Raw genomic sequence first — 27,703 nt, forward strand, 5'->3', positions numbered from 1 at the left:
GGCTCCTCCTGGCTCTTCCAAGTTCAACCTTGAACTGCAGCCTGGCTGCTCATTCTCGGTCCTCCAGTCCCTGGGAGATGGGCAACTGTCTAGCTGGGGAGGCCTCTGGGGGTCGGGGTATTAGGGCAGGATGCTCAGGAGGGGCTGGGGCTGAAGACAGGGATGTGGGTGTCGTCAGAGCAGCGGGGTGGCTACAACGCTGAGGGCAATGACCTTCCTGGGAGAAGAGTCCTGGCGTCTTCCTGGGAGAAGAGTCCATGCAGATGGCCCGAGGAAGAGGAGCACACCGCAGAGCCTGAAAAGAAGTGGCCCGGGAGGAAGGCCTCTGGGGTCCTAGACGCCAGGAGTGTGTCCAGGGGTTGGGGGTGACGGGGAGGACAGAGGCGAGGGGCGCTGCAGCGGAGAGTCAAGGAGGCTGAGGGCCTCAGCCAGGGCACCAGGGAACAAGGTGGAAGTGGGGGTTGGAGGCAGCCCGGGGTGTGTGAGGCTGGAGGGGGCGCAGGGGAAGCTACTGTACCAGAAGCTGATTCGGGAAGTAGGAAAAGGAGAGCAGAAAGTGGTTTAGGGGTCTTCTTATGGTTCTGAAGATGGGTGAGCCTTGGGCACAGCTGAAGCCTGAGAGGAAGAGGCCAACAGAGAGGAGGAGGGGCTGAGGGAGCGGCGAGTGAGGACGAGAGAGGGCGGCCAAGGCCCCGGGGGAGGGAGACAGCGCTGCCCCCGAGCGGGGCCAGCGGAAGCCGGGTCAGAGGAGGGAAGGCCGACGACGGGCTTCCTGCTGGAAGCCGCCACCTTCTCAGGGGGGTGGGGCTCGCGGAGGGTGAGGGGACAGAGGTGTGGCAGGGGACATGCCAGGGGCTGAGGGGCCAAGGTCCAGGGTGGTGATGCCCCAGAGCCTCAGCCCCCCACCCAGTGGTCCTCAGCCTGTCCCCCCCTCAGGCAGGGGTCTGCATGAGGCCTCAGATGCCAGAAGGACCGTGGAGGAGCGGGGGGTTCAACGGACGCCATGATGCCAACTACCCACTGCGAGGAAGAGGCTGGCAGCCTGCACGGGTTCTCCAAAATCCTTTTTTAATACATTCATGTGGGTTATACAAAGAGCTGCTCCCGAGGCCTGGCTCCTGGGAGGTGACAGCAGCATCGTGTAGTGTTTTCCAAGATCAGGCCCGGGGCAGGGGGGAGCCCACACCTGGCCCCCCGGGGCCTAAGGAAGAATGTGGGGGAACGCCTGGGCTCAGGCCCCCAAACAGCACTGGAGCCACCCGCTGCCCCACAGGCCACCAGGTTCTAGCCCCGGCTCTGCCGTGGACTCTCTGAGTCCTCGACCCTCTCTGGGTCTCAGTTTTCTCATCTGTGAAACGGGGCAGAGAGAGGGGCGTTTTCGTTGTCTCACCCTTGACTGAGCACCGTCATGCACCTGACCGTGGGCCGGGCACAGGTAAGAGGGTGAAGCCAATGACACGGGAGCCTGGGCAGATCCCAGGCTTCCTTCGTCCCAGACAGCCCACGATTCCATGGGTATGAGAAGCAGGAGGTTTTATCTGGATGGGTTTTTTTTTTTCCCCCATTTTTCTAGGGTGGAAAAAAAAAATCCCTGCATGAAAAGGACCAAAAGGAGAGTCTGGAACCAGTGATATTGTGCAATGTGACAGCTGAGAGAGAAGGAAACCGCTGAAGTCCAACCTCCCCCCCCCCGCCCTCCCCAAGAGGTCCCTGAATCCACCTTCTTCCTTTGGTCACAGGATCTGCCACGGACTCGTGCAGCTCTGAGCAGATCCCATTCTCTTCCTAAGGCCCAGCTTCCCTCTCTGTGCAACGGGGAGGTTAAACTCAACGGCTCTGCTCCCCGGAGGGAGAGGAAAGGAGGGGATGGAGGGGAAGAAACGGGGGCGCCCGCCCAATCTGCGAAGGAGGGAATGAGGGAGCCTGAGGCCGAGATGGAGGAGAGGGCCGGCGGCTGCCCGTCCTCTCTCTGCCCGCCCGGGGGAGGAGCAGGTGCGTGTCCACAGCGCAGGATGCTCCTGGCTCTGTTCCGGCCACGTGGGGCCCCTTCCTGTGCACCTAACAGCCTGTGGCCCGGCCGCGGTCCAGCTCAGGCCCTGGACTCGGGCAGATGTGTGAGTCTGAACCTCAGTCCTGGCCTTTCTTGGCTGGAGGTCCGCGGAGAGAGACTTTCAGAGCCTCTTTTGCAAAACAGGATAAACTACCAACCTCAGGGAGTTGTCATAAAGAGGCAGGTGCAGGCGAGGGTTTGTCACCGCTGTCAGGCACGGTGCAAAACAGAACCCGATACCGAAGGTCCTAACTCCTGGCTCACCAGCCAGGGTGGGGCTGGGATGGAACCGGGGACCTGGGCAGGGAGTAGGGGGCTAGGGCAGTATTCGGGCCAGTGTGTGCCACGAGAGTGCCAAGGCGGGGAAGAGCCTGTCCTGGGCAGGAAACAGAACGGTCCAGCGCTGGGCCGGGCCCAGGGAGACCACCTCTTAACTGGGCCTGCTGGAGCTGTCACAGCCCGCCTAATAGCACTGGATCCGAGCCGTACTCAAGTGGCTCCAGCTCTCTTCCGGTCACAAGCTCTTTCTGTTCCAGAGAAGCTGAAAGTCATTATCAGAAGATGTGACAAACAGTCTGCTTGGAAACGTCTGAGACAAACCCTCTGGGTCTTGCAAGACCATCCGCACTCAGCCAGCTGGGGCTGCGGAGTTCTGGAGGCCTGGCTTCCACACCCCGCGTGGGCCCTGCACACTCTGCAACCCCCTCCGCGCCCAGACGGGGAGATGCTGAGGGCAGGGATGTGTCTCGTTCCCCAGCATCCCTGATGCCCAGGCCCAGGTGTGGCCCAAAGCAGATGCCTGGCAAAGATTTCTTGATCCGATGGGTCGAACGTGCACTCGGTCACTCCTGAAACTGCCCAACTTCCGGCTTCCACAGCTGGACCACATGTGTGGCCGGGAAGCAGGCTGCCTGCTGATGCAGACGGACGCGGGGATGCAGACGAGCCCCGGGCTGGGATTTGGAGACCAGGGGTCTCGGACCCTGGCTCGCTGTGCCATCACGGGTCAGTCTCCCCCCTTTCTGTGCCTCTGGCTCCCCCACTGACCTGGAAGGGTCTCCTGGCTGAGCTGGTCCGCAGCCCCCAGCCTCTCTAGGCTTTGTACTGCTGGCTGAACTTCTGCCGGCGGACACAGCAGCAGGTGGCCAGCGTGGTGAGGAGGACGGCGGCCACCAGGGCGAACGTGAGGATGATGACGAGGTTGACGTTCTTGAGCCCCCCCTTCTCACAGTCCTCGGGCCGCACGTGGCTCAGGGACACCGCCTCCTGGGAGCCGAAATGGCAGGTCAGGTCCTGGGTGGCGTCCACGTCCACACGGCCCTGGTGCAGCTGGGCCGCCAGCCAGCCGTTGCCACAGCAGCTGAGCGGATTCCCCTGCAGGTAGAGGCGCCGGAGGCTGGTCTCCAGGCCGCCCATGGCACTGCCTGGCAGGAGGCTGAAGCTGTTGTTTCTCAGGTCCAGCACCTCCAGGGACACGGCCTGCGTCCAGGCAGGCAGGCGGCTCAGGCGGTTCTCGGCCAGATTGAGCCGCTTGAGGCAGCTGAAGCAGGGCAGGTCCACCTGCAGGATGGCCAGCCCATTGCCCTGCAGGGCCAAGACCTCCAAGGAGCCCTCCAGGCCCGCCAAGGCCCCCGTGGCCACATCCAGCCCAGGGTTGGCGGAAAGGTCCAGCTCGGTCAGCGGCGTGTGCAGGAAGGCACCTGCCCGGAGCGTCTCCACTTTATTGTCCACCAGGTTCAGGAAGCGGAGCGAGGAGATACCAGAGAAGGCCACGCAGCCCGAGGGTCCAGGCTCACCTGGCCCCCCGCAGGGGCTGATCCGGTTCCCCTGCAGGTTGAGCCTCTGCAGGCTGGCCAGGCTGGCAAAGGCGTACGGGGGCAGGTCCCACAGGGCGTTGTCCTGCAGCAGCAGCGTCCGCAGAGACCCCAGGGCCCCGGCGCCCAGCTCCAGCTTCTCCAGCGCATTGTGGCTGATGTCCAGGCGCATGAGGCAGGGCAGGGAGCCGGCCCCCCAGGCCCTGAAAGCCTGCAAGCAGTTCCGGCTGAGGTTCAGGAAGCGCAGCGAGGTCAGGTGCTCGAGAAAGCCCTCGGGGACGAGCTCGATCTCGTTGTAGCTCAAATCCAGATTCAAGAGCTGGGAGAGGGGCGGGGTGCTGGCGTTGCGGCCAGGGTTGGAGGCAGGCAAGGCTGCCCAGCCCTCGGAAGGCGCGTGGATGCCCTCGCCGCCCTGGGGCGGCCCCTCAGGCAGCCGGATGAGGTTGTTGGACACGTTCAGGTAAACGAGCCGCGGGAGGGCGGTCACGTCGGGGAAGTGGAGCAGTCTGTTCTCCCGCAGGTCGAGCCAGGCGAGCTGGTACTCGGCCGGGGGCTCGGGCGCCGTCTGAAAGGCCTCGATGCTGTTGCAGCTCAGGTCGAGGACCCGCAGCTGCTGGAGGCGGAAGTCCGAGATGCAGGTGAGGGAGTTCCTGGAGAGGTTGAGGTGCGCCAGGCGCGGCAGGGCCTCGAAGGCGCCGTCCTCAATGTCCATCAGCACGTTGCTGTGAAGGTCCAGCCACTCGAGGGCCGGCGCGCCCCGGAAGGTGTGGCGGGCCAGGCGCGTGAGGCTGTTCTCGGCCAGCGAGAGGGTCCGCAGGGCGGGCGCCTCCCCCAGCAGCTGCTCGGCCAGGCCGCTGTACAGGCTGTTCCCCGACAGGTCCAGCGCCGTCAGGTGCGGCAGGGGGCCCAGCCCCCCAGCGCCCAGCGCCATGCCCTGCGCCAGGCGGTTGTGGGCCAGGTTGAGGTGCTCCAGGTGGGGCAGGGCCTGGAACGCACCCGGCTGGAGGGAGCTGATCTCGTTGGCGCTCAGGTCCAGGCGGCGAAGCGCCACGTAGAAGCCCAGGGGCGAGGCCGGGATGCTCCGCAGCTGGTTCCCAGAGAGGTCGAGGGCCTCGATGTCCCTCGCGAGCATCGAGGGGACCTGGAGCAGCCCAAGGCCCTGGCACGAGGCCTCCTTGTCCACCTGGGGTGGGGGAGAGCAGGGAGGGCAGTGGGCATTAGTGGGTGCAGCAGGAGGTAGACTCAGCTAGGGCCCCTGGGAAGAATGCGTTGAGCCCCCAGCAGGCCTGCCTAGGCCTCTCTGCTGCCCTCCCCATCCTTGTGGTTCCTCTGCCCCAGCGCTGTGGTCACCCCATGTCCAGAGGACCCCCCACCCCCACCCCCACTCCCTGCCCCTGACTCTGGTACCCAGTCCATCAGGGAGCCGCTCAAGGAAGCTCTGAGGAGTAAAGAGACAGAGAGATGATAGAGGGAAAAATGAACTAAGAAACACTGTGCCGACATTTACCCCTTTTATAGGAAACTAAGTCATGAATCACCTAGGGTGACCCAGAGCCAGTGAGGAGCAGGGCCAAGCTGAGACCCAGGCCCCCTGGTTCCACAGCCCGAGTTCCTTCCGTGGGCCCAGTGAGTTCAATTCACCCAGCTGGTGTTCGACTAGAACCTACTTTGGGAGACATGGCTCCGAAAGGGAGAAATGTTATTTGCAAATCTTCAGGTTTGTTTGGGGTTTTGTTTTTTTTTTTTTTGGTCTTTTTTTTTCAGGGCCACAGCCGCGACATATGGAAGTTCCCAGGCTAGGGGTCTAATCAGAGCTGCAGCCGCCAGCCTACACCATAGCCACAGCCACGCCAGATCCAAGCCACGTCTGCGACCTACACCACAGCTCATGGCAAGGCTGGATCCTTAACCCACTGAGTGAGACCAGGGATCGAACCTGCATCCTCACGGAGGCTGGTCAGATTCATTTCCACTGAGCCACGATGGGAACTCCCCATTTTCAGTTGTAATGTTGGCCTTTCATCCTCAGATCTCATCCAAGCCCTCACTCCATGGGGCAGAATTCTGGGTCCCAGAGCCTGCCTTCCTCACTGAGGCTCCCCACACACAGCCTCTTTTCTGCTGCCGCTGCCCGTCCCCCCAGCCCCATGGGCGCCTCAACTTCCCGTCCAGATGGGCCCCTGGAGACGGGGTAGGGGGGCAGGGGATAGGATGACCAGGGTCCCTACCCACATTCTTTGATGACAAAACTGTGACTTTGCCGTTTGGGGCCCCTCAAATCACATCACCACTCTGGTTTCTTATCCAGAAAGCAGCGCATCCTTCCCCAGAGCCCATTCGGCATTTTACATTTATTTAGCATTTTCAGACCCTTGGTCCCACTAGATCGCAACAGCCCGCCCATTGAACCCGGCACCCCTCCCGCCCAAGAAACCCAAGCTCAGAGAGGAGAAGGGAGGTCCAGGATCACCCAGCTGGCGAGGAGCAGAGCTGGCTTTTGAACCCTCGTCTTTGAACAACAAAAGGCCCCACTCTTGTCTCTCTACCACACGTGCCTCCAGGGGCTAGAGTCCTTTCCATGCATGTGCCGTCTCCCCCTGTCTTTTCTAGTACGACCAGGAACCCCAGGCTTTCCCAGCAAAGGGTCTGCTTCCATAACCACCCGGCTGAGGCCCTCTTCTGCCCCCGCCTCTCTGTCGCCACTGACACTTTCTGCCCTACCTGCCAGCCAAATGCCTGGCAACTGCCCAGAGATGCCATTCTAACTGCGCTGCCCTTGGCTAAACCCCTTCAGGGTAAAGTCCAGGGTTCAAGGCTGTCTGTGGCTCCGGCTGACCAGTGCCCTCCCAACCCCCCAGCCCGGCCCACAGGCAGGGACTGCAGCTGCCCGCTGCCCACTGTGCCCGCCCACACCCACCTCTGGGCCTCCTCCTTGCTGTTCCCCTGCTGGTTATGTTCTTTCCAACCAGATCAGCCTGAGGAGCTCCGTGCTGAGCGCCAAGGCCTCCTCCACCCGGCAGCCTTCCCTGACTGCTGGGCTCCTCTGGGCTCTCACAGCCCCTGTGCTTCCTCTTGCACAGCTTTGGCCCCTGAACTGGCTGTCTGCTTGGGGACCTGCTAGACAGTGAGCTCGAGGCAAACAGGGACAGGTCTGACTGAGTGGATACCATGGAGCTGGCCCATAGAAAATGCTCTGAACATTTTTTTTTTTTTGGTCTTTTTTTTTTTTTTTTTTTTTAGGGCCGCACCTGCAGCCTATGGAAGTTTCCAGGCTAGGGGTCAAATTGGAGCTGCAGCTGCGGGCCTACAGCACAGCCACAGCCACACCAGATCCGAGCCGTATCTGCGACCTATACCTCAGCTCATGGCAACGCCAGATCCTTAACCCACTGAGCGAGGTCAGGGACCCAACCCGCGTCCTCATGGATGCTAGTCAGGTTGGTGACCGCTGAGCCACGATGGGAGCTCCACTCTGTACTTTTTGTTTTTTCGGCATGTTTTCCTAATGAATGAAGAGGCTCAGACATGGGCTTGTAAAGATCTAAGGGACTGACCCTCACTTTTCCCAAAGGAAAGGAAAGACATGACCCATCTAATCAGACTAGAGTCAAAGACCAACCGTCAGCACAAAAAGGGTCCAGCCCACCCACTTCCCAGGTCGGGAGACAGAGCCTGGAGATGGCGGGGTCCTGTGCGAGGTCACAGTGACTCAGCGGCTGAGGCCACGGGACAGGAACACCAGCCTGGGTGTTCCCTGCCTGGCCCAGCTCCGGGCTTCCTCCCGGGGCCCCGAGGTGAGAAGCGGGGAGGAACGGGCTGCCCTCCATCAGGCAGGTGTGATTCTTCCAACTCCATGCTGCCTAGTGACTGGCCCTACTCCGAGTCTGGGGACACCCCTGCAGTTGGACATGGCGTGCCAGGCCTGCCTGGCATCTTGCCCCCGCCTCCCTCACTACTTCCCTGCCAGCTGGGGCCACTGGGCATAGCCTCCCCATCGCTATATCCTCAGCTCCCTGGACCTTCCTGATTAAAGAGGAGACAGCAAAATTAACACAAGCACAATGACCATCACAAAGCAGGGCGCACTGGCTCTGAGCCAGGCTTGTGCCAAGGGCATGGACCCCTGGACTCATTGGATCTTCCTGAGCATCATATGCCCCACGGTATCCCCTGAGGAACTTGAGGATCGAGGGGGTGGCCATCTCAGATCAGCTCGGATGGTCAGAGGCTCCAAACTGCCACCGGGAATTCCTTTTCCTTTTGGTGGCAGCCGAGTTCGACCACCTGGCCCTCAGCCGGTCAAGCACCCAGACGGATTCCTTTAGCCCCAGTAACTAACACCAGCCACCATTTCCTGACTAGTTATGGTGGGTGGGGGTGCTTATCCTATAGACGAGCCCACACCCCACGGATGCTCAGTCTCCCTAGGCACCAGCCCTCGAGAGCTGAGCCAGGACACAAAGCTGGCCAAGCCCAGGGCCTAAGTCTTGCTTTCTGCCCAGTGCTCTGACCCAGAGGCCCAGAGGGGGCGCTGCTGGGAGGCTGGGTTGCACGAGGCTGCCCAGGTCTCCGGTCCAGTTTGGAAAGGCACCTGAAGGCCAAGGCAGTTCCCGGAACCCCACCTGTAGGGCACCCAAGGCACCCTGAGCTCCGAGCCCCCAGCATGAGGGAGGCCCTCGACCTCTCTGAGCCTGTCACCCCAAGCGGAACATAGGGCTGCAGCTGGTGACGTCTGAGGCCCTCTCTGCCTGTCAGTCTGAGTTCCGGGAATTCCAGAAGGGCGCTGAGGAACAAGAAGTGAGGCAGCGACAGCAGGACACGGCCAACCCCAGGGGAGGGCTGCCGGGCTCTGGCGATGAGTGCATCCAGAGCCTCCACCCTGTGTCATGAGCTTCCAGTCCCAGGTCCATGAAGGGCTGTTGGAGGGCCTGTCCCTGCCCCAGTCTGAGCTCTAGACCCGACCTCAGTGACCGCTCAGACTTCCAAGTGAACCCAGATGGTCCCTCTTCTCTGGACCCCACAGGGTCACAGGAATGCCAGGGCTGGTCTCCCTGCCTCCGGGCAGGAAAATGCAACTAAGGGAACCAAACCTGGCCGCTGCCCTTGGGAAGCTCTTGGTCTGGTGGCTGAGACAGGCATGGACCCACTCACCAACTACCCCAAGTGCTCGATGTTGAGAGCGCGTCAGGGAGCCCAGAAAAGAGAGCAGACAGAAGCTGGGCAGCCGGGAGGGGTCGGGGGAGGCTTCCCGGAGGAGACAGTATTTGACCTGGGCGGTAACAAGTGTGAGACAGCGCAGCAGGGATGTGGCAGATGGGTCCCGGTCAAGGAGCCCAGTGAGAGGAGGGGACCTGTCCCCAGGAGGGACTCAGTACAGACATCCCCTCCCAGCTGGCCCGCCCCCAAGTTCCCCACCCATATACATACGCTTCATCACCTAGCTGGACCCACAGCCCTATGGGGCAGCTTGAGGGACCAGAGTCCAAAATCAGCCCTAGCTGAGTGACCCTGGACGAGTTACCCAACTTCTCCAACCCTCAGCTTCTAATTCTATAAAATGGGAATAACGTCACTATGCCTGGCAGGGGTAACAGCAAACAAGGTGCTTAAACCTTTCCGTGGGTGCTCATCAAATGCAAGGTTTAAAGGCATTAAATGCCTCTGGCTGCTGGGGCTGGGGCAGTGGGATGCCCTTGAGGGGTTGGGGGGAGCGCTCTGCTCTCTTACCTTCTTACAGGGCACCTTGTCTCGGTGTTGGGAGCTAGCCAGGCCCAGGGTCAGCATGGCCAGGAGCAGCAGGATCTGGTGGCTCATGGCTCTGCATGGAGAGGAAGAAAGGCGAACGCCGGTAAGACCGCAGGCTCCTTCGGGCCCCCGCCGCTCCATCCTGCCGGTGCTCCGGGAGCCCTAGGCCACAGCCGGACTGAAGGTGCCGCAAAGGGGTGGGAAGTGGGCCTGCAGCTGACCACAGAGGGCCTCCAATGTCGGCCAGGGAGCTAGGCCATCACCCTGGACTTTAAGCAGTGGGTGATATGGTCAGATTTGGGCTTCAAAAGACCCCACGTGGCAGAAGACAGCCTGGAGGGGATGAGCAGGAGGCAGAGGGACCCTCAGGGCTGCCCTGGGCCAAGCTCCTGGCGGGGGCGGTGGGGGGGGGAGGGCGAGAGCTGCGCTTCTGGCTCCATTTCCACCCAGGCTACTCGCAGGTGCCCCCAGCCGAGCTCTTCAAGCCCCAGACAGAATTCCTCAATCCCCCCACCCGCAGACTTTTTCTTTGGCCCATTTTCTTTTGATTTTCTGACTCGCGAGTCCCTGCTATTGTTTGAAGGCCAGGCCGAAGCCTTGACAGGAAGCCCCGCCAGGAGGCCTGCCCTGCCCCCAGCACCGTGGCCGTGGCCGTGGACTTCCCCAGGAACAGGCTGCCAGACCTTAACTTTCACTGACACCGCCGGCTGCTCAGTGGGACACCCAGGCCTGCTGGGCCAGCCCTTCTCTCTGATGAACAGCTCGGGGGGGAGGTTGAGGGGCCCACAGGGGCCTCAGCAGGCTCACCTCCCGCTTCTGCCAGGGACTCCCTCACTGAGAATCTGGGCCAGGTGCTAGGAATACACAGCTCAGTCCATCAATTTCATTCATTCATTCATTCATTCATTCACATGTTTACTGAACACCTCCTCATGTCCAGCTCTGCACTGGGAATTGAGGACACAAACAAAGGCACACAAGTGACCATAATACATACAAAACATTAACAAGGAGAGACACATAAGCTGTCCGAGAGCCCTGGACTCAACCGCCCACACCAGATGGCTTCCTCTTCTCCTCCACTTAACCAGCTGTGTGACTTTGGACAAGTGTCTTCACCTCTCTGAGCCTCGGTGACCTCTTCTGAGGTTCAGGCCCACCTCGCCAAGTTCTGTTAAAGATCAAATGAGACATACTCTATGCAAGGGTCACTTCCAGAGCCCTCACTAAGCACCAGGCCCTCTTCTAGACTCTTCACATGTACGAATTCATGGCATCCTTACACTAATTCAATGACTTGGGTCCGTGGGTATCCTTCCCAGTGTGCAGAGAGGAGAACTGAGGCTCAGAGAACTTAAGCAACACGCCCAAAGTCACACAGCGAACCAAGGGCAGGCCCAGGAAGTCTGGCTCCCGGGTCTGTGCCCTCAACCTCTACTCTCTAAGGCCTCCTGCAGGTGTTCGATGAAGAAGTACTGAATTGTGTCTCCGAGGGACGCTTGAGAAGAAGAGGCGTTTAGAGACTCTTTAAGGGCTGAGTCTTCTCTGTTAGAACCACAAGCATTCTTGCTATGAATTTTACCTGAAGGCGGGTGCTCTGAGGTCCTTTCTTGCTCAAATAGGCAAAGGCCCCGGTGGTGACTTTGAAGCCCTGAGCGCCGCCTGGAATTGCTGTTCTGCTGTTTAAAAGGCAGAACATCTCCGAACACCATTGTGCTCAGAATTGAGTGGAAACCCCTCTGCCGGGCCTTTGAGACCCTTGGGGAGTTGGCCCCGCCCAGCCAGCTCGGCGCTCCAGCTTCATTTCTCACTGTGCCCTCTCCCGCTCTGGGTCCTGGAAGCCGCCTATTTCCTTCAGCTCTCTGAGCACCTCTTCATTGCCCCAGACCTTCACTTCCTCCCCTCTCTTGTGCGCAATCTCTCCTCATCCTTTGGGTCTTAACTTGGACGTCACCTCCTCCAAGAAGCCTTCTTGAGTTCGCCACGTCCGGGCCACGTTTTGGCCCCTCCTCCAGCACTGAGCCCTCTGTGGCTCCCGGAGCCCACCCCCAGCCCCCAACATGGGAAGTGCCCCCAGGCAGAGGGGCCTCTCTCTGCTCTGGGACCCATCTCACACGCTCCCTCCAGTGGGCAGGCTGGGGAAGGTATGAGAAGTGACACAAGGCATCACTGGGGTGACACGGCGACCTGGCGAGAATGGTTGTTCTGAGGTCCCCTTCCTGTCACACTCCTTCCCGGCTCTGTCTGCTCTCCTTAAAAAGTATTCCGCGGCTCTGCCTCCCTCCCCCATCACTGCCGCAGACTGAGCATCTCCAGGACCCTGGGCCTTGACCCCAGCAGCACCCTGTTTCCAGCCCGACCTCTTTCAGTCTGTCCCACCCAAAGCAGCTGGAGCGATGCCTTAAGTCATGTCTCAGATCACGAAGCTCACTGCTTGAAAACCTCCCACAAAATCCAGGCTCTCCACAGTCTCCTCTCTCCCGTCTACCCTCTGCCCTTCTCTCACCCACTTCTGGCTTTCACGCCATTCCTCAAACCCAGCAAGTGCATTCCTGCCTCAGGGCCTTTGCCCTTGCTGCTGCCTCCACCTGGAAGGCGCTTCCCAGATCTGCACACGGCTCACTGTTTTCCTCGCGTGGATCATTTCCACTTACTTCTTATTCTATGAGATCAGGGGTCTGGGAGGCGGGGCTCACTAAAGATCTATGGGACAATTAGCAAAGCCAGGGTTAGGTGTGCACGGCAAAGGGCGGAGTGGGAAGTGCAAAGTGCAAGAAACGAACAAGGAAGGACCTGGAGCAGTTCGGAACTTGAGGGCATCGCTGCCCAAAGGGGCCCTCCTTTTCCCCTCCTCTGCCTAATTCCACCCTAGCCCCAAGGCGGGCATCTGAGCATCCAGGAGGGACCCTCCCTGCAGCAGGTGGAACTCCGCCCTGCCATCTGACAGAGAGAGAAGGCCCGTGGCTGCGGGCACCCTTCATCAGCACCCAAGACACAGTGCCTAGAATCTGAAGGCTCAGAGGGAGGACTGGGGTCCCTGAGACCCAGGCTCCCATCCAGCCTCTACTGCTCACCAGCCCTGCTCCCTGGGCCAAGTCCCTTCACGTTTCAGTGCCTCAGTGTCCCATCTGCAGGGCAAGGAGCCTGGTTCCTGTTTTGCCACCTTTTGCTGCCAATGGTTGTGATAATCAAGCCGAGAATGGCTGTGAACATGCCCTGGACATATATTGTGTCTCCCAGCGGGGACAAACCCTTGGGCTGAGCCGCCCAGACAAGGAGAGAAAGGCTGAAGGGGAGACCCCAAGCCTGAAGACAAGTGGCCCAGAAGAGAGGAGGCAGGGGACATCCTAGAAGCCTGAACTTCAAGAGAGAGAGAGAGAGAGAGAGACACGAGGGGGAGAAATGGGGTGGGGGCGATGCCTAATACCACACTAAGCCCACTCCTACTGTTTAAGGACGTTAGACACTCCTCTAAGCACGTGACCCGTATCATTTCATTTCACTCTCACAACTCCAATGAAGTAGTTACTACAATTTCCATTTTACAGATGAGAACACTGAGGCTCAGGAAGGCGAAGTGACTTACCCCACAGTTACCCAGCTCATAAGCCTGATGGGATTCAGCCCAGGCCTACATGGCCCCAAGGCTGTGTTTTCTCCAGCCCAGGCTGAGCTGCCTGCCCCAACAGTATCTGCCCATGAGGAAAACCAGGCTCGGAGAGGTGACTTACCCAAAGTCACACAGGCAGGAAATGGCAGAATCGGGAGTAGAATCCAGTCTGTCTGCCTCCAGAGCAAATGGTTCCACAACACCAGGCCCAGATCTCACTCCCCAACCCCCTCTAATGATCCTCTAACCTCAACACACACACACACACACACACACACACACAGGCTCACGGGGCTGGGCTCTGGGACACGCCTCTCCCACCTCTCAGCTCCGATCACCGGCAGAGTGGGGTCCTGGGAGAGCTGCTGCTGCCGGTCCCACCAGGCAGTGAATCACTAAGGGCAAGGCCCATTCTGGAGACATGTGCAACCCACGGGGGAATTAGACCTTAACCCAAAGGAATGTGGCTGTGATGGCGGAATTTCAGGCAGCTGAGGGTGGGGGCGGGGGTCCCTCACATCCTACCACCCAGGAAGACGGCTGGCTGCGGAGCCCCTTGGAGAGAGGTGGGTGCCCCGCCCCCCCCACCGCCCCCCACATCCCAGAGACAGGCAGGCTATCTGGTGCGGTGGAATGGGAAGACCACGTCCGGCCAGGGTCAGAGGGTGGGCCGAGGCCGGGATGCGAACCCTGAACCTCCCCGGACTCGCCGTGTGTTCCCTGGGCAAGGGCCGGCCTTTCTGCAGTTGTTTTCCCATCTGTCAAATGGGACCGCCAGCCTCGTCGTCCTTCGCGGGACAGATCTGCTGAGCTAGGAGCCTCGGAGACGTCAGGGGCCGAGGGAGGTTCAACCCTGGCTCCACGCGCGACGCAGGGGACCGCGATAGGAGGGGCCTGTTGGGGATCAGCGTCTGGGTGGACTTGCCCCAGCTCTGCTCCGCGCCCTGGGCTCCTGAGGGGCGCGGGACCGCGGGTTCCCCGAGGGCCAGCCTCGCCCGCCGGGCGGCTCCTACCTGGCTCAGCGCGGCCGCCGCTCCTCTCCCGGGCAGCCCCGGCACATTTTGCGCGAACCCGCCCGCCCCCCGCCCCCCGGCTCCACCCCGCGCCAGACCCCGGGGTCACGGCCCGAGGAGGTGCACAGCCAGTCCACCGCCCCACGGGAGCCCGACCCGCGAGGGGGCGGCTCGGGCTCCAATTTAAATAGCTCTCCCGCCGACCCGCCCCACCACGCCCCCCCTCGGGCCAGCCGCGGGGTCCTAGCGCCCGCCCGGCGCGCCCCCGTGACTCGGTTTATCCGGACCCCGCCAGCGGGAGAAGCATTTTCCAGAAGCTGAAACCCGGCCGGGGAGGGGGCGGGATCCGAGGGCGGGGAGGGAGAGGGGTCGCTGAGGAAGCGCAGACCGAGAGAGGCCGAGCCCGGCCACCACCGCACGTGCAGGTCGGGGCCCCGCGGGGTCCGGGGGGCGGGTGGCTCTGGGAGCCGCAGGTCCGCAGAGGAAATCCGCCCTGGCCCCGATTTCCCCCGGCCCGGTAGGCGCCGCCGCACTGAGGGGGGAGCACACAGGAGAGGTGCCGGCAGCGCCGAAGGCGGAAGGAAATGACCTTTCACTGGCCCTGGGGTGGCCGCAGAGGGGGTTCCCCACACCGCAGCCACCCCACCCCACCCCGCCCCGGGAGATCCAGGCCCGTCACTTCTCCTCTCTGGATGGTGCTCTAGGGCCTAGACCCGTCCTCCTCCTCCCCGTCTCCCGGTTCTGTGAAAAGGTGTCACCAAAGTCCCCAGAATCCAGATGGAGAAACAGGCCAGGGAGGGGCATGGCGAGGATAAATAAAAACCAGTGCCAGGGTCTGGGGAAACTGAGTCCAGCGAGGTTAAATGGCTTATGCGAAGTCACACGGATTCTAAGAGACAGGGATTTCAACCCAGTCTGTCCCCAAAGCTAAGGCCAGGCCAAAGTGGGGGCCCTTTTCCAGGCACCATCTTTCTCAGGTTGGCTCAGAGCACTGTGCAAAAGCAGCCCCGGTGGCATCATTCTTTTACACCAGAAGCTGAGGGTCATCTTCCCCAAAGCCACCCCCTCTCCTACAGGCCATGGCCCTACCAAATCTAGCTACCGTGCCCTGCTGGGTGGGGCCCCCTGGTAGGGGTGCCTAGGGGCGGAGGGGCACAGCTGTCCTCCAGTCCTCCAGACCTAGTTCCGAGGGCAGAAGAGAAATTGTCTTCCTCGATGTCTCGCTTCCCTGATGGTCACAGCCCTGAGGGTGGCACAGGTGCCCCACTTTACAGTTGGGAAGTTGGCCACCCAAAGCCTTGTGGTAAATCGGGGTGAAGCTGGACTTAGAAACTGAGGTCCCTGAACTCTAGATGGCAGCTGCCTTTCGTTGTCGCCCCCCGCCCCAATCTGGCTTAATGTGGAGGACAAGCCTGGGAAGATGGGCACAGCCCAGAGCAGGGCATCTGTGATAGCTGGGAGGGGCCTGAGCTGCAATGAGGGCCAGGGTAGGAAAGGTTGCAGGACCTGGGAAGGGTGCACCCCCCCAACCCACAGGTTCTAGATCTAGAACTTCAGATCTAGGCTGAGGGAGGGCCCCTCTGGCCTTTGCAACCCTCTCTCTGGGCTTTAGTGCTCATCTGGTCAAAGGAAACCTCAGTTTCCCCATCTGTAAAGTGGGTAAGATGGTAGCTTCTTCCCTGGTACTAAGAATAGTCCCAGAACTAAGAATAACGGACCTCTCGCTGTCTTTATTGCAGCGAGATTCCTCTGCCACACCCTGGAGGCTTCCTTTTCCAGATCCTTGTCCAAGGGAAGCACTTCGTGGTAGTCCTGCAGCGCGGGCAGAGCATGGCTGAGTTGGAGTCGACAATTCCCGGCCTCTCGGGCCCAACCCACCCCCTGCCCCCCAGCCCATCAGCGCCACCTCACTCTCTTCTGAGCTGCTGCCAAGCAGAAACCGCTGGGCTGGTGCAGAGCTTTGGCTGGGGTAGGGCGGGGCAGGGGCTCTGGCGGGCTGGGGGTTGGGGGAGCAACCGCCTCCCCGCACCGCCCCCCCCAGCCTGTGGTTGTGGTTAGTCAGTTCACAGAGGTCCACCTCACTCAGTGCCTGGATGGGGCACCCCAAGAGTTGGAGACAGATGGGCAACCAAGCGTACCTACCCGCTGCAGATGCCTCTTGGGACTGGGGGCTGAAAGCGGGAACCCCACGTGCTCAGCGCCCCTTCCTTCATCTCTTCGCTTCTTCAGCAGTCAGGTTGCTGTGTGACTTTCAGCAGGTTGCTTGATCTTTCTGACCTCGGTTTGCAGATCTGCAACGTGAAACTCATAATAGCACCTGCTTCCCAGCTTGCTGGGGAGGCGAAATGCAGCAGCGAGCATAATAAATACCTCGTCCGGGGCCTGGCCTGTGGTCCTTGCTCAGGGAACCGGGTTTTCCTTCCCTGGCAGCTTTCAGAATAAAAGCATCCAGGACCTACCCTTGTGGTGCTCCCAGACCAGATGGGAGGCAGACAAGAACATAGGATGATGGAGTCCAGGGGCTTCAAAGACCAAGTCCAGGCATCAGAACCTGATCTGAAGAGGGAACCGAGCAGGGTGAGATTTGCCTGGTGGCCCTGCGGAGGGTAGCTTTCTTTTAAAGGCCACCAAGGCCTGCTTTCCATCCAATGTTGCTTAGCTCCTGCTCGCACCCATCAGGGAGGGGGCATTCTCCTGGACAGCCAGCAATGGGCAGCTCATCTTCCCTGTGTTGGTATTTTTGTGAAAATGCTTCCGCTCATTCATGCATCTGTCAGTGAAGCTAGGAGACAACTTTTCCTGTGTCTTGAGAACCTGAGCTGAGAAAACCCTCTCAGGCACCCAGGCAGGCTCGAGGTGCCTTGGGAGGGTTTCTCAGGCCAGGATGACACCCAAGCATCTCCAGTAAGAGTGAGTGACCCAGGAAGGCAATGTTGTACACATCCTGTGTGACCTTGGACAAGTCACTAAACCTCTCTGAGCCTTGCTGTCCTTATCGAACTGTAGAAAAGAGTGGGAAGGATCATGGCCCCCTGGACACCACCTCGGGTTCCACTGCTCTTTGCTGAACACCTACTGGGGGCCAATCCTTCATCTCATAAGGTAAATCAGGATAAAGATAGCCCCAGACAGCCTCAGATGCCTTTAGTCTCAATTACTGACTAGGAAACTGAGGCTCAGAGAGGTTAAGTAACCAGCCCGAGTCACACAGCTTTGGAGCCAGGAATTGAACCTGGGTCTCCGGGACTCCCAGGCCAGATCTCAGTGCAAGGATGTGGCTCCCCTCCCTCCCTGCCCCTATTTAGCCCCTCTGCGGGCCCCTGGGAGTCTGGGAGTTCCCTCATCAGCCCCTTTTGAGGCCCTGCCTTCTGGGGCAAAACCCTGGGTTCCCCAGGTCTTCTCCTGCCCGTCCTCCCTTGCTTCCTAGGGCAAGACCTTACCAGCTCTGGGCCACCTTCTGGGGGGACAGTAGGATGGGACAGCGAAGGTTGCTAGGTGTCAGCTGGGGGAGTTTGTGAGCCGAAAAGCACCGCTGGGCGCCTGGGGAAACAAACGCTGATAGAGAGACGGGTGGGGCGTCCCTTCCTCCGAGGACCGGCTTTCGTGTTTCATGGGAACGATGCGGGCTGGTGGGACCAGGCGTGGTGCCAGGTACCGTCCTTGAACCGCCTCCTCCTCACAGCCAGCCAACCAAAGGGGGACTATCGTGGCCCCCCTTTTACAGAAGAGGGACGGAGGCTCAGAGGGATCCTCGGTCTTGCCCGCAGCCACACAGCTAATAGGGCACGGCTGCCATTGCCATCAAGCCCTCGGATGTCTGGGCCCTCCTGAATAGCCAGCGACTGGCTTGGCTGATTTTCTGTTCTCAGCGGGGGCACAAGGCACCCCCTCGTTAGGTGCTTGGAGCCATCAATTCGGGGAAAGCGGGTGCTGGTAAAGCCCTGGGTACCCTTGATTGCCACACAGGAGGCTCCTGCTCTGAATCTGGCCAGTGATAACCGGAGCTGAGGAGGCTGGAGGCTCCCCGAGGCCCCCAGGGAAGGGCGGGGGGTGTTAGGTGAGAAAATTCGAGACCGGGTGGAGCAGGCAGGACAGGATCAGAAGCGTCTCCACAGCTTGACTGTGCTGCGCTGTGGACCATGAAACCACAGCTCTCTGCACTGCTCAGGCTGCTGGGAACCTGGGGGTTTGTCCCTTTGCACCACACACAACTTTTTCATCTGTTTTAACCATTTGAAGGTGAACCTCGAGGTACCCTTTTCCTGATGACCCGGGGTTATCAGGATGGGCTTTGCTTGGGGTCCGTGACGTCATGAGGTGTCATCTCCAAGTTAGCACAACAGAACCCAGCCTGGGGTGAGATGGCAGCAAATATGTGAGTGTCCCCAGAGGGGCTTTAATTAGAGGCCAGGCTGCTGAGGGGCAGCGACCTGGGGGAAGTCATTCTTTGCTGGTGGTCTCAGCTGTCAAGTGGGGACCGTCGCTCTGCCAACTACAAGGGAGTGGCTGCGAGAAAGACGCTCTGGAAAGCGGAACGGAGTGGGGGCTGGGTCAGCCTGGCAGACATCATCTTTCCCCGTGAAAGCCTGTGACTCTGTGGCTGAGCGAAGGCACCCGATGGCGGAGGCACCAGCGATGGTGACTGGGAGGGGCTTGGTCGGAGGGACCCTAGCGCCGTACGCTCAGGACCAGGGCAGAGGTGGGTCCTGGACCCCTTCAGGGGAAGGGCTGTGGCCCAGATAGACAACCCATAGTGGGGGGAACCCTGCCTTTGGGGGTTCCTTGGAGGTCCTTCCCCCAATTTTTTTTTTTTTTGTCTTTTTGGGGCTGCACCTGTGGCATATGGAAGTTCCCAGGCTAGGGGTCGAATCGGAGCTGCAGCTCCTGGCCTACACCACAGCCACAGCAACACAGGATCTGAGCCACATCTGCCACCTTAAGGACCTCTCAGATCCTTAACCCACTGAGCGAGGCCATGGATGGAACTTGCGTCCTCATGGATGCTAGTCAGATTCATTTCCATCGAGCCACAATGGGAACTCCCCCTCTCCAAATTCTTATCCCTTCTGGACTTTGGGTTTCTCACTGTGCTGACTCCCGGCAGGTTCCTGACTTCCTCCAGGGGTTCAAAGCCCCAAGGCCAGGTAGAACTTCCAGAAACTGGCTCCCACATAACCTGATGATCCCCAAAGATAATGGCTACCTCTTGAAGTTTCAGAGATTCCTGCTGGCCTCCTCTACTCCCGCTCCTGGAGGGACAGCCAGTTCTGGCCCAAAACACATGCGGATGCGGCCTGAGATCACGTGTGGCCGAGGGTTCAATTCCCCTCCCCCCACCTCCCTGCACGCACCTCTCGGGAGGTGCTCCCCGTCCAGCAAGCTCCTCAGAGGCCTCACTCAGTTCCTCTTAAACTCAGGAGAGTGTCAGAGTCCCTGAGGGCTTGTGAGGACAGGTGGCGGGGCCCTACCCCCGGAGTCTGGTGCAGTAAGTCCGAGGTGGGCCCGGAATCTGCATCTCGAGCCGACCCCCAAGGGTGCTGATGCTGCCAGGATGCCCTACAAAAACCCCATGCCTGTGAGAGTGGGAGGCATCCGGGCTTTGCGGTCCTTACAGAGGCACAGCCTCATCCCGCTGTGACGTGGAGCTAACGACAGCCCCTCTCCACCGAGTGTCGGAAATGAAGGGTGAAATTTAAGGTTATGGTTAACAGAATTATGACTCTTTCTTACCATGAGTGAAATTCTGAGACCAGCGTGAGGCCTCTGTACTTTTTTTTTTTTTTTTTATGCTTTTTTTAATTAGAGCTGCATATAGAGCTTCCCAGGCTAGGGGTCAAATTGGAGCTACAGCTGCCAGCCTACACCACAGCCACAGCAACTCGGGATCTGAGCCACGTCTGCGCCCTCACCACAGCTCACAGCAACCACAGCTCACAGCAACGCCGGATCCTCAACCCACTGAGTGAGGCCAGGGATCGAACCTGCAACCTCATGGTTCCTGGTCGGATTCGTTTCCGCTGCACCACAGCGGGAACTCCAAAGCCTCTGTACTTTTAAGTTGAAAAGGGGATGGGCTGGCCCAGGTGGCTTTCTGATGCAGCTTCCATGCTGAAACCCATTTAATCCTACAGCACTCAGTAAGGTAGATACTATTATTATTATTATTATTGTTATTATTATTATTATCTCTGTTTTACAGATGACACGTGAGGAAACCCAGAGAGGTTAGGTAATTCATTCAAGTCTGCACAGGCTCCAGGGCCTGCCCACTTAATTCTCTACTGTATTGTCACAGGATGGAAGATAAATTAATTAGCCGAAAGAGCATATAATCTAGAACTCTTTAAATTTATCGTTGTATCGCAGAAAGGGACAGAACATTGTAAATCACATAATAGAAAAAATAAAAACGGAATAAAAAAATTAAAATAAAACAATTATCACGACACCCACTGTGCAGAGAGTGGTATTTCCCCCTCTCTGGGGTGGGGTGAGGAGAGACCCGAGGACAGAACCGAGGAAGAGAAGCAGCCCAGGTTTCAGAAAGCGACTCACCTGAGCTCCCGTCCTCCCTGTGCTGCCCACTGCTGTGTGACGTTGAGCTGGTGGCCTCACCTCTCTGAACCTATTCTGTCTCTAAAGTGGAGCAAAGATGGACAGATGACTAGGGCTGTTTGGAGAGTGAGCCCCTTGGCGTCAAGCACCTGCCCGCCTGTGGCGCCCACTCCGGGCGCTCACCCATCCTTGGCGCTGCTTGTGATTCCTGGCCTGGCACTGTTACCACTGGGGGCAGCAGCTCTGTCTTCTTCATGCTGGTTTAGTTCAGGGCGGGAGAGCAGTGCTTCTGGAAGCTTCCCTTGTCTGTGCTCAGGGGATGTGGTGCGGGGACCTGCCTACAATGTACCCAAGACAGTGAGAGGAGGCAGAATCCCATCCTGCAGAGGGACAGGTGGGGCCCCCAAAGGGCGGGCGAAGGCCTGGCCACACCTGGCTCTCCCTGGGCCTGTCCTTTTCAGCACAGCGCGCTGCGGTCCCTTCTCGCCGCCACATCGCCTTCCTCCTCATGACCATAAGGCCTTTCCCAGAAGTCACCAAGTGCTGGCCTTGAGGGGAGGCTTGAGGGGGACAGACACTAGCTCAGGTCACACAGCCAGGAGAAGGTGAGGAGGGAGCTGCACCTCGGCCCCCTCTGCTGTGTTGGGCTGGCACGCCTCCCCCCGTGAATGGATTCAGAGAGGTGAAGCCACCAGCCCAACGTCACACAGCAGCGGGCAGCACAGGGAGGACGGGAATTCAGGTGAATCGCGCTCTGAGACCTGGGCTGCTTCTCTTTCTCGTTCTGTCCCCCTCGGGTCTCTCCTTGCTCCCCCACAGACACAGGGCACGCGCCAAACACACTCTCCCCCCAACACACACACACACACACACACACACACACACACACACACACACTCTTCATATATACCCTCAGAGACCACACAGGACACACGGGGCCACAATCACAAAAACAGGAAGCACATATCCACCCCCCACAAAAATGTCACACGGGCAGACACGCTGTCCACAAGCATTTCAAACATTTTGCAGAGACACCGTCAAAAATCACACAGCCGCCACACACAGACACCCCCCCGCCAAGCTCAACTCTCATATCTACGCTTCACAAGCACACTGAACATACACTGCGTGTGCAGGGTGTGTACGTCTCCCGTGCAAATGCCAGTCACAAACACGCCATGCACGTCGCCCGCAAACACACTTCACATCCCTGATACACACTGAAGATTTAAAATACCCAGGCTCCCTCCCCAGGACACGCACGCCAGACACGGTGCACAGATAAGCACGCTGTGCGTGTGTGTGTGCATGTGTGTGTGTGTGTGTGTGTGCGTGCGTGTGCACGAGCCCGTTCGAAGACCCCCAGGCACACGCGGGCCCACCCTGGCAGCACCTCCCATGCTGCTGATACTGCTCTGCTCCGAGGCGGACCACACCCAAGCCGAGTGGCTTCCCCGAGGGCTGAGTCCCCGGCGCATGGACGCGAGGGGGAAGGGCACAGTCCGGCTGCGTGGCCTCCCGGGTCCCTCGGATCATCCCCTTGGGGGAGGTGGGCTCAGGACCGCAGCTCGGAGGTGGCTGGGGCTCCAGAGCGCAGAGGGCGAGATCCTGTCCTCTGAGGAGTGGACGCCCAGCTCTGTCCCCAAAGCCAGCCCCTCTCTCTGGGTCTGGAAGCTTGGGAGTGGGTGTTCCGCCTCCCGGACCCCCGCTCTCCTGCCTCTTCTGGGCCCGGGGACTTCTGCCTGCTTCCCTTCCCCGCTGTGCACGGGGGGAGGGGGCCCGGAGGCCTGGGGTGAGGCCCGAATCAGACCCTAAAAGCCAGCCTCGCCTCTGCGGCCCCAGGGCCCGCTGGCCTCCCAGTGGAGGGGCTGCGCTTTCTTTTGGTGGAGGCTGACTCTCAGGAAGCCTTCTGGGCTGTCCGCCTCCCCCAGGTCCTCCTGTCACCTCACGGGGACATGCTCTATTTGACAGCTTTCTTCCAGGCCTCCCGGGTCCCCTCCAGCTACTGCCCACCCTCCCCGGTCTCCTCCCGGCCAGGCCCGGCCAGGCTGTCGTCGTTCTCCATCACCTCCTCCGGGATCCTCTTCTGGCCCCTTGCCTGGCTCTTCCTCCTTTTTTTTTTTTTTATAGCTGCACCTGCGCCATATGGAGGTTCCCAGGCTAGGGGTCCAATCAGAGCTACAGCCTACACCACAGCCACAGCCACAGCCAGGCAGGATCGAAGCCATGTCTGCGACCTGCACCACAGCTCGGGGCAACACCGGATCCTTAACCCGCTGAGCAAGGCCAGGGATCGACCCCGCATCCTCATGGATCCTAGTTGGGTTCGTTAACCGCTGAGCCACAAAGGGACCTCCCTCCACCTTGGCCTTGCTCGCTTCCCTCCTCGCCCTCCCCCCAGGAGAGCTTCCTGCCCTGGGGTCTCCCTTTCCCCTTCAGCCGCCGGCCAGCCATGCTCCACGTGGCGGCCAGATGGAATCTCTCGAAAACACAGATCTGACCAGGTCACTCCCCAGCTTAGAACTCTTTGATGGCCCTGGGGGTGCAAGCGCATGTCACGTTTCCCATCTTCCTGTCTCTTTCACTATGCACGGGGGCCAGAGTCCCTATCACGCGCCCACATACATCCTCCGTCGTCTGGTCTCTCCCTTCCGGCTGTCTCCCAACTGTGTGCAGTTATCTGTCAAAGTCCCTCTCCTGGCCTCCCTCGCTTCCCTCGCCCTCTCCCGCCCTCTCCCTCCTCTTCGTCGCCGTCTCTGTCTCCATTTAGAGTTGCCAGAAGTGAGGGCTGCTGGAAGCAACCGTGGGGGCCCCTCACAAAACGAGGCCAAGCCGTCTGATGGAAAGGGCCCTTCATGCCTGTGCTACAGAAGTCCCGGGGCCAAGAGAGGGGAGCTCGTGGCCACAGAAGTGAGAAACCCACCCTCCATGGGCGGCCCACAGGGGAGGGCACCCTGCCTGGTGCCTGAAGGCCCTTATCAGCCCTTGAAAAGGCTCCCGGATGGTCAGAGTTAGTTGGCTTCCCTGTGATTTCATCTTCCCACTGCCCCACTCACACTGCAGGTTCTGACCTTGACCTCTGTCCACTGCCTCCTCTGACGTCCGGTCCACCTGGACGCTCAGCTCTGCCCTCCGGACACCTGACTGTTGGCCTTGACTCTCCCCCACCCCTCCCCGGGGCCCCAGGCTCACCTGCCTGCCCCTCCAGACCTCACCCCAGAACCTGCCTGTTTCCTTTGGCTGGTCTCACCCTGCGGCTGGTGACTGAAGCTGTCCCTGTGTCTGTGTCACTGTTTTCTGTGTAGGAGGTGACTGTGGCTGATAAGGCAGCCTGGATGGCATACATGGTGGGGCCTTTGGAGTTGAGGTCCAATTCTGCCACCAGCTGGGTGACCTTGGACTGAATCTCAGGGGCTTCATCCAAAATATGGGGAGAATATTGGGAAAAGCAACCTAGGAACTTGTTTGGAAACAGTAATTTCATGTTTTAATTTTTTTTATTTTTTTGTCTTTTTTAGGGCCGCCCCATTGCATAGGGAGGTTCCCAGGCTAGGGGTCTAATTGGAGCTGCAGCTGCCAGCCTACACCACGGCCATGGCAACGCTGGATCCTTAACCCACTGAGCGAGGCCAGGGATCAAACTCACAACCTCATGGTTCCTAGTCGGATTCATTTCCGCTGCGCCACGACGGGAACTCCAGAGACAAGTAATTTCAGAAGAATGCACTGACCATTCTGCCCCTAGACCGCTGCCCTCATCTACAGATCCTGGGCTTGCTGCAACATTTCCAGCCTCCAGCTCACCCTGCTTGCTCCAGACTGGCCTCCCCAATCTGAATTGTCTCTTGCCAACCTGTCCTGTTACTGTTTGTCCTGACATCTGTGAGTTTTGGAGACTGAAAGATTCCTTGGTTTGTCTCAAGTCCAAAATCAAGGGGAGATTCCATCAGTAACCAAGGACCTCTCCATTTGGCCTGAGCCTTTCCTCCAATTCAGGGCTTGTCCCCATACTTGTGTAAAAAAGTATCGTTACACCACCTCTTAGATTTTGTTAGTATATTACTGTGTTTAACGTTGCACCCTTAAAGCTGTCTATGTGCCTTTATTTCAAGAATCTGAACATAAGGCATGACTAGCACGGTTTGACAGTGAATTTTTTGTTCTTTTCCGGCCACCCTGTGGCATATGGAGTTCCCAGGTCAAGGATCCGATCTGAGCTGCAATAGCAAGTCACACCACAGCTGCAGCAACACTGGACCCTTTAACCCCCTGTGATGGGCCAGGGATCGAACCTGCATCCTGGAGCTGCAGAGACACCGCCAGTCCTGTTTCGTCACAGCAGGAACTCCTGATAGTGAAATCAAAATGTTCATAAAATAGCACACCCATTAAACTATATTGGGAGAATAATGTCTGCCTCACATGATTGTAGTGAGAATTAAGGTACAGATACTGCATCCTCATCAGTTCCTTCTTTTCAGTGAAATAAAGACTCTCCCAGAGTTCCCATTATGGCTCAGGGGTTAAGAGCCCGACTAGTGTCTATAAGGATGCGGGTTTGATCCCTGGCCTCGCTCGGGGGTTAAGGATCTGGCATTGCAAGAAGCTGCGGTGTAGATCGCAGAGGCAGCCGGGATCTAGCATTGCTGTGGCTGTGGTGTAGACTGGCAGCTGCAGCTCTGATTCACCACCGAGCCTGGGAACTTCCATAGGCCGCCCCTGCGGGCCCCGAAAATGTAAAAACAACAAAAAGGACCCTCCCATAGGCTGCCTATGGGGGGCCTTGAAGACCTCCTGCCTGGAGACTGGAAGGCCCTTATCAGCCCTTTAAAAGGCTCCTGGGGAATTCCTGTCGTAGCGCAGCAGAAACAAGTCCGACTAGGAACCGTGAGATTGCAGGTTCGATCCCTGGCCTCGTTTAGTGGGTTAAGGATCTGGCGTTGCCCTGAGCTGGGGTGTAGGTTGCAGACGTGGCTTGGATCTTGCGTGGCTGTGGCTGTGGTGTAGGCCGGCAGCTGTAGCTCCGATTAGACCCCTAGCCTAGAAGCCTCCATATGCCATGGGTGCGGCCCTAAAAAGCAAAAAAAAAAATTTAAGAATAATAATAATTTTTAAAAGGCTCCTGGGCCTTTGATCAACCCTGGAGGTGCTCTTTGGTAACTAACTACCAATGAAGCAGGGAGCTGAGGCTGGATCCTGGCTGACTGGGGACAGCGGGTGGCGGGGGGGCGGGGGGGGGGTTGGAGGGCAAGGGCGGGGGGAGGAGGAGGAGGATGGGGGTGGCCGCTGGGGAGCGCCCTGGGAGGGAGAACGAGGTGTGGAGCCATGAGTCTTGGCTGCGTGATGCGTGATGATGTCATCTCTTCTCCAGCTCCCAGGAAATTTCTAGCAAACTCCTCATTTCTGATGACTGCCCTGGGACGTTGGACCTGGCTTTAGGGTTGTGTCAGAGCTGAGTGTGGGCTCAATGTGGACACGCGGGAAGAGCAAAGGCTGTGCCCACGGCCTAGCTACCCCCAGGCCACGCACAGAATGACAGCCCTGGGAACGGGCCAAGGGGCTATTTCGAGGTTCCTCGGGCTGTTAGGGTTTTGCGCCCGGACACAGCAGGGACGGAGCCAAGTCACGCAGTTTCCAGGCTGCTGGTCCCAGGTCTTGGGGGTTTATTATAACTACTGATAGGAAGACTTTTATAATGAAAATCCTCTAGGTTGAAACTGGGCATCTGAGCACTTTGAGAGGACAGGATGGGGCTGCGCACAGGGTGGGGGAGGCTGGGCATCAGGGGAGATGGTGGGGGTCCGTGGGCAGAAGCTCCATGGCAAAGGCCGTGACCCTCAGCAGCGGGGACGGGGGGCGGTTGCTAAGTAGGAGAGCAGCCCCTCTAGGGCTGCGTGGCAGGTAGGCTGGGACCAGCACAGGCCAGAGGGCATGGGGCCTGGGGAGCAGCACGGAGGCCGGGGCCATCTGAGGACCCAGAGAATGGAGCCTGGACTAAGATACGGACCATCGTGGTGAGTGGGACAGACCCGGGGGCTGATTATGGGGGTGAGGGGAAAGGTCACGGGAAGAGCAGAGGAGAGAGTGTGGTCACCCCTGACTCTGGCCAGGCAACGGCAGGGCACAGTCATGGTGACATGTCCCCAGGGAGATGCCTGACTGGAAGCCGGGTGCTGGACTGGAGCCCAGACGGAAGGTCTAAGTCAGCAGCGGATGGGAACGGCCAGCAAGAGCCTCGCTGTCGCCCGTGTGTGGGGACCTGTGGCACCTGCCTCCAGGAGAGGGTGCGGCAGGATGCGTGAGCCAGCATCCTGGAAAGCCCCGGATACGATTAGCATCACCTACCTGTTATTTCACAGGAAGTGCAAACGCCTGGAGGTTGGACACACCTCTGACACATGCCAACTCGTGCCAGGCCTTTCGGAAGAGGACGGGGCACCAAGGTCTGTGGTCCTCTCACTGCCCACCAGTCATCAGAGAGATTCTCCAAGCGAGGCTCCTCCGTGGGGTGGGGCCCCGCCTGCCTCTCTGGGCAGCGCCCTCCGCCCTCCCTGCCAGGGGAGGGGGCCTGGGATCTTGGGGCTGCCGGAGGGGCTCTGGTTCTTTTGGGAACAGCTTGCCCGCCCCCTAGTGGACTTCTGAAGAGTCTTGAGGACGGAAACCTTTTGGAAAGAAAAACCTCGGAGATTCAGTCCCACCTCGCACGTCCTGATGGGGAGACTGGAGCTCCAGGCAAGAGCGGCTTCTACGAGCAAGTCCAGAGGCAGAGGCAGGACAGCAGGTGGCGTGGCCGGCCCTCGGGAGAGCACCTGGGCTCTGCTGTCCCACAGCCCCAGGTGAACTCAGCAGCAGTGGCGGTGCCAGGACGGCCCCCTGGGACAGTGCACACACATGTTGGGTCCCCGTGAGGAAC

At 59.4% G+C, this 27,703-nt stretch overlaps 1 protein-coding gene and 1 long non-coding RNA gene across 11 annotated transcripts; one reads left to right on the forward strand and one right to left on the reverse strand.

Moving 5' to 3' along the window:
- Window positions 1-1,051: 1,051 nt before the first annotated feature.
- LRRC32 (leucine rich repeat containing 32) lies at window positions 1,052-27,300 on the reverse strand. 10 transcript variants are annotated; one of them, XM_084978326.1, is made up of 5 exons: window positions 27,136-27,265; window positions 20,788-20,868; window positions 16,375-16,523; window positions 9,592-9,682; window positions 1,052-5,047 (listed from the first exon to the last, which is right to left on the reverse strand). In XM_084978326.1, the coding sequence occupies exons 3-5, from the start codon at window positions 16,443-16,445 to the stop codon at window positions 3,143-3,145; spliced, it is 2,067 nt and encodes a 688-aa protein (XP_084834452.1). In that variant the 5' UTR covers window positions 16,446-16,523; window positions 20,788-20,868; window positions 27,136-27,265; the 3' UTR covers window positions 1,052-3,142. The 10 variants fall into 10 exon arrangements, with proteins under 10 accessions (XP_084834452.1, XP_084834448.1, XP_084834449.1 ...); XM_084978322.1 differs by lacking the exons at window positions 20,788-20,868; window positions 27,136-27,265 and adding exons at window positions 16,603-16,788; window positions 17,673-17,855; XM_084978323.1 differs by lacking the exon at window positions 20,788-20,868 and having other exon boundaries at window positions 27,136-27,300.
- Window positions 26,670-27,549, forward strand: LOC146399736 (uncharacterized). The gene is made up of 3 exons (XR_014816716.1): window positions 26,670-26,804; window positions 27,150-27,233; window positions 27,422-27,549. It is a non-coding gene; the product is annotated as an uncharacterized LOC146399736 (long non-coding RNA).
- The last annotated feature ends 154 nt before the right edge of the window (window positions 27,550-27,703 follow it).

Source organism: Sus scrofa, chromosome 9 (genome assembly GCF_054392235.1).
Source record: "Sus scrofa isolate SSC_HxYL_T2T_F1_AM1 chromosome 9, Sscrofa_HxYL_maternal_Yorkshire_Landrace_v2.0, whole genome shotgun sequence".
NCBI lineage: Eukaryota > Metazoa > Chordata > Mammalia > Artiodactyla > Suidae > Sus > Sus scrofa.